The sequence below is a fragment of the Stegodyphus dumicola genome, chromosome 6 (assembly GCF_044657685.1).
Source record: "Stegodyphus dumicola isolate Sdum_Otavi_A_Nest chromosome 6, ASM4465768v1".
Classification (NCBI taxonomy): domain Eukaryota; kingdom Metazoa; phylum Arthropoda; class Arachnida; order Araneae; family Eresidae; genus Stegodyphus; species Stegodyphus dumicola.
Window position 1 is genome coordinate 90,760,976 of NC_140773.1, and position 6,474 is coordinate 90,767,449.

General features: G+C 29.1%; 1 protein-coding gene across 1 annotated transcript in view; it reads right to left on the minus strand.

The window, feature by feature from the left end:
• LOC118197682 (uncharacterized) overlaps positions 1-6,364 on the minus strand; it is a 35,981-nt gene extending 29,617 nt beyond the window's left edge. Inside the window, exon 1 of the mRNA XM_035369219.2 lies at positions 6,142-6,364. Coding sequence (XP_035225110.1) covers positions 6,142-6,217 — 76 coding nt within the window. The 5' untranslated portion in view covers positions 6,218-6,364. The remainder of the gene's footprint in view (positions 1-6,141) is intronic.
• Between the last annotated feature and the right edge of the window lie 110 nt (positions 6,365-6,474).

Here is a 6,474-nt window from a genome sequence, read left to right on the forward strand (position 1 = left end):
TTGTTTTTGTTATGTATCGTGTTCTGTAATTTTTTTAAAAATTTCAGTTTTATTATTTTAATTTTCATTTAACGATTCCGTTTTTTAAAATTTCTTTGATTTGCATTTATTCAGTTTATCAACTTTTACCTAGAGAAGAAAGGTTAGACCTTCATATTGGACAAACAGAACTTCATTCATTTTCGTTCCGACCTTTACTTTTTGACTTTTATCATTTTCAGTCTAGCAGCATACTCGCAGGTTCGTCTCTTTGATTTTAATTTTTAAAACTTCAGTAATGAATATTAGGAAATATATTATATATATATATATGTAAGAAAAATAAAGAATATGTAGAAGATTAAATTAGCAACGTAAATTTCCCTTCTCAGTTCTAAAAATAGTAACCTCTCTCTGCACTACGTCATTTCTAGATTAATCTATGTCATATGATTCTTACGTAATTCTGATGATGTAAATGGAACTAAAACTCAGACATCCAATAGTAATTTTACAGCAATATTAAGTATCCAATGAAAATGCATTGAGAACCCTAACTATTTCTACGCCATCAAAATTCTGCTCGCCATTACTTCTAAGTTTGTTTTTATTACATATGAAGATTTATTTCAATTTTACTTTGAATATAATTTTTCGGCTGCACAATTTTAAGAAAATATATATGCATTATTTCAAGAGTATGTACAAAGCTAGTAGACCTTGAATAACCCTTTTAAGAACTCTATGAATTTGGAGTTACGCATTTTCTTATCTAGTTAGTTAATTAAAACTAATTAAAAAATTAACTTCTTTAATTAAAAAAAAATCGATGTTTTACAGATAATGTTAGAAAATATTTATGTTATTAAATAGAAAAATCCTAAAAAAAAATACGCAACAAAATAATTAAATAAGTAATGGTTCAATTATTTGCTTAGTTATTATGTAGTATTGTATATTCTATATGCAGAAAAAATTCCTTTTTGTAGCATGACAATAAGCCAAAACTTGTTTTCTTTAATAAAATCTTTTACTTGAAAGATGACGACTGCAACCGAAATAAAAATATACTTCTGATATTGCAAAAATTGTTTTTCTTTTCTCGTAAGAGTAACCAACAAAAAAGGACTGGAATATATTCGCAAATATTCTATCTTAAATAAAAGTAAAATGGGAATTTTTTAATATTCGTGACTTTTTTCAATACGAATTGCTTAAATGCCAAAATAACCGGGAAAATACTGCATAAAATTATAGCCATGATAACTATTAATCCTAATTATTAATTGCATCCTCAGAAAGTGAAATAATGCGATGAAATATTTTAATGTAAATTTATATTGGGGGAGAGGTAAAAAGAAAAGAAAGGGGAAAAAAAAGCAGAATTTCACGATTGATATAAAAAATGTGCGTTAATTTAGCAGTTACGAAGGCACACAAATATGTAATGAGCATCAAAATGGTAGTTCATCACTGGAGCGAAATATGTATGTTACCGGCAATGTATGAAACACCGGCATTCTATAGAATGCCTAAGCATTGTATATAGTGCCGGACGATTTTAGGCAAAGTATGAAATAAGAGAATTATTACATACTTTACTGTGCATTTTATAGACAAATGCTCTTTAGGCAAAGTAACAAAAAAAAAAAAAGGTTATGATAAGGCTTAAAAAAGGTTAATTATTAAATTTTAAAAAAGGTTATTATTAAATTGTTTTTAAATTTATTTATAAGGGTATTATTTATTTACGTTCAGTCCTCGAAAATACAAATGTTATTTTGAAAAATTAATGAAAGAGTGCCATTAAAAAACAATTCTTCGAAATATATATATAAAAAAAGATAGTGTTGATCTTGATACGGCGTAATAAATTTGTATTTTCTATCTGGCTGAGACTGGGAATCGGTAAGATCTACTCGGCAACGGAAGTTAAATTCAGAAACAATCATAAGTTTCACATCAGTGCCCTTTTTAATAACTTTTTGTTTTTTCTGGCAGGGCTCACAAAGGTGGTTGTTAAAGTTCAATATCATTACGTGTAACGTTTTTGTAATTGGTTGAAAGTTCTTTCGACATTCTGTCACGTCGTTCCTGTGCAGGACTCAAATGAGTTTTCATGAAATACGGAAAATAACTCAGCGAATGTGACGCAATATTGCATAGTACTGACGCTTTCTTTAACGGGATAAATGAATGTACTTTTGTTTTCCACAAACATCACAACTTAGCGATTCGGCGACCAGTAGTCCCGTGGTTCATTCTTAGTAGTCATTTTGGCCTTTTTACATCATTTATTAATTTCTGGTAAGTAGTTTCGGTTCTTCGAAACGAATCGGAAATGTATTTTGTACTTTGCCAGTTTGTCATTGTATTCTATAGAATGCCTAGGAAATGTGTAAAATGTGAATCGTTTCATACATTGCCGGCTAGTTTTAGACATTATATACAATGCCTAGGCATTCTATAGAATGCCAGATTTCATACTTTGCCGGTAACATGTATAATGTTTTTAAGTCTTTTCATCAACATATTTCTTCAGCCCATTTTTTGCCTATCTTCTAGTGCCAATTCTAGAATTTAACCGTTAAGAGAAAATAACATATTATTTAATTTTTATTATCGTCTAGAAGAAAATTATAACACGCGCGACATTTCTGTGTGTTTTCTTTCCCGATATTTGTTTAACACTTCAAGCAAACTCTTATTTAATGCTGCGTGGAAGGAAAAGTGAGAAGATACAAGGCCGTTCGGTACATTGGGTACAACTGTTACGAAGAGATATAAGCATTTCACCTTCTACAGTGTAAGATATTTTATAAAACTAAATCTAAACCGTACTGAATTTACAATTAAATTGTTTTTAAATTTTAAATTGTTAAATTTTAAAATTATTAAGTTACAAATATTAAGCATTCATTTATGATATATATGTTTGGGAATCATAATAAATTTTGTTTTCCTCTTTCTAAATTAAAAGTTAAAAAAATGGTGAAATCTGTTCCACGAGGAAATTCAAAAGACTCTACGAAACTTCTGCGTCTGAATAAATTCGGAAATAAATGAAATACAAGGGGGAAAATATGCATTCTGCTCTTTTAGTTTTCACTCAAATGCTAAAAAGCTTTTAAAAAGGTTTGGTACTAAACTTTTGTTTTTCCCTTCCTAATTAGCGTACTTTAGCATACTTTATATTAGCATACTTTTTATATTCTGTCATGTAGACATCCCATGCTAAATTTCTAGATTTTGTGAGTTCAGATGATTAATATTGTTAATGAAATACAGTTCTCCATTTAATAAATACGGATTTAACGAATTTCTCGATTTAACCAGTATCTTTCATATTTCCAATAAAAGTTAAGCAAAATATTCAGATTTGACGAATATTTTATCTCACTTTAATACGCTATCAAAAAGTTCCAATTTTTTTAGTTTTGAAATTTTAAGTAGTTATTTTTCCTTAAAGATTGGGTCATGTTAGTAAACCTCGTTCGTGTGTATTTTAGTATTAGCATTTCTTCGGGTTAAAAAATAATCGTTGAGTTTGTTAATCAGGTGGAAGATTACGTTATTCAAAATTTGAGGGCTCTAGGTACCGTTGTTTTATCACAATGCCAGAAACATACATATATTTATGCAGAGTCTTCATTATTTAATTTCTTTAAATATAAAACAGGGCGATAATATTTGATGGCGATAATTTGAGAAGCGAAACGACATTTATAATGAATCAACGCAAAACACCAAAACGAAATTCAGAGCCCTCCTGAGCTAACGCCCTTTAGGCTAATAATAATATTTTTTTAAAAAATCAAACTGCGCAAGTAGAGCTTCATAATACTGGAATAAACATATCCTATAAAATGATACATAACAAATTATTAGTCGAATATTAATAGATTTGGAAAAAACATTTAAAATTATAATATTTGAATTACTCAATGCGAGGAATTTTGTCGGACATTCATAGAACGAAATGACCCTAAATCATGCCGGTTACTGATTATAAAATATTAATTCTTACTGTAAAATGCAATAAAATGAAACCCAAGCTATTTCCTACAGAAGATAATTATGAAGGCAATAAATTAATTAAAAAAAAGTTCTACAACGATAAACTTTCTGTATCGAACAGCTTTTTTAGTAAGATTTTTATACTCATACGAGCGCGGAATTTTTCTGTTTAACTGTACTATCATTATAAGGGCACAGCCCGATGCTCCTAGTCGGCACAAGCCGACCGTATAATCAAAAAATGCGACTGGCCAGAAAAAAAAAAAAAAAAAAAAAATATATAAGAAAAATTTTTTTAAAAAGGCAAAAATCTGAGTCTTATTGCCGAATTACAATTCCTTCTGTTTAACTGCATATTTGTGTATCTGCTTTCGTGTCAAAGAATATTCTTTATTAAGGGAATTTTATTGAAGTTCTCAGATGATTTCATAAATAACAATTATCTTGTTGCTGCTAAAAAGTATTTTCTGTTCATTTTAATACCCTGATCATAATTTTTTTGATAACGTATAAGGTGAGAAGGATCTCATGATACATGAAATAGCAGTATCTCTTCCAGGTGTTAAAAATCACCACCACGAGGCATGTGTACGTGTAGAATAATGAATGCGCGTTCAAAATTCTATTCCATCGCACTCGCGTTCAACTGATGCTCGTTATAAATAACAGGTCATTAACCAAGCTTTTCACCCGGCTGCACCGGTCCATTTACCTGGCCTATTTTTGACCTTTTTTCAAGTGACATGATGCTGCTGATAGTACTCTTTATTCACAATGAATCTGCAAGTTCGAAATGGGACGCTTTTTATAAAACTCACCTCAATGAGTGATTCTCGTAAACATCTTTTAATACTGAAGGGGGGCATAAAATATAATCTTTCAGTTAATTTTACAATATTTGATATAAAATTTTCAGATTTTATGATCTTTACTATCCGCTTAAAATATTTTTAAGTAAGGAAATGTGAATTACGATGGGTTTTAGTACAGTAATTCTATAGACTATTGATACGTAGTCTAAACTGTTTTCAAGTTGTTCATTTTCAAAAAGGAAATTTCCTTTCTTTCCCTTTTTTTTTTTAAGTAAAGCAATTTTGATTTCCTTTTCAATGCTTTTCTGAATTCGAGCGGACTTTTTTTTTTTTAATTCTGAAGTGAACTAAGAGCAGCTCTTTAAATTATTGAGAAAAATATATGCGAAGTACATATTACCAAGTAAAGGATGTCATTCAGAAAATTTTAACTATGCCCGCCTTTAATTTATTATGAAGTTATATAAGAATAAAAGTATATTCTATCATCATAATAAAATCTGATGTCTCCCAGTGTTTACAAAACTGAATTAAAAGCGGGCCATACAAGAGATCATGACGGGTACTTAAAAAGAAGACTGATAGTGAAATTAATACTAATCTTTAGTATTAATTTCACTATCAGTCTTCTTTTTAAGCGTTAATACTGAGCTTGTGTTTAGAAAATTAGGTCTTTCATTTATGACAATTCCTTAGCTAGCTAAAGTAATCTAAAATCTAACTAAATAAATAATTTTAAGTAACATAAACATAAGTAAATGTTTAATTTAATTAACTGTTGAAATAAAGATCAGATTAAGTCAATTAAATTATTTATCAATAAAGCATTATAAGTTGAATCAGTAATCGATATTTTAATCAAATGCCTTTTAAATATTAGAAATAAAATGTAATTTTACGTTAGTGAAAAATAATAAGCTTATCATAAGATTTATTTAGCACATAAACATAAAAATGTTGTTAACAGTATCGATAATAGCTACCTCACTGATTGATTGATTGAAATACGTTGTTCTCAAACTTTGCTTAAAATTTGAGTCGAATTACTCTTTTCTTTATCTTTACTCTAAAGTTTTTAAGTACGAAAATTTTTACAAAAATGAAAAATGATGATGAACTGATTTTAAGCTGATTTAGAAGATAAACATGAAAAATGGCATATCGGTAATATTTTGCGTATTCACTGAAATTTTCGTTTACGTTATCTTCAAGCAAAAATTTGATAGCAATCTAAATTCGAACAGCTTTTTTCTAAACTGATTCCTTTTCACTGAAGCTTTAATCAACTTAATCGAATTCAAGACTTGTAATGAGTGGTTTGAAAAATATTTACCTGGTGTAGGTATCCATAAACAGAGAATCACAATTATACATGCTGCACAACAAGTAATTCCAAAATTTCGGAACATAACCTTTTTGTTATTTTGCCTCTGTTTATTTCCGTTTTTTTTACCGTTTAAAACGTTCTAGGGAGGAGAAAATGATGTCTACGTCGGAAGAGAGTCCTTAGTAGAAAGAAAGGTTAACTCATAAGAAGTGCTCAAAATAAAATATCCAAAATTAGTACCAATCCCTCTGGTTGATGACGTACCAGCATAAAAAGCCGCCTTCGAAACGAAATAGCGAAATGGCTTACGATACATATGTCTCAAGAACAAATAATCAT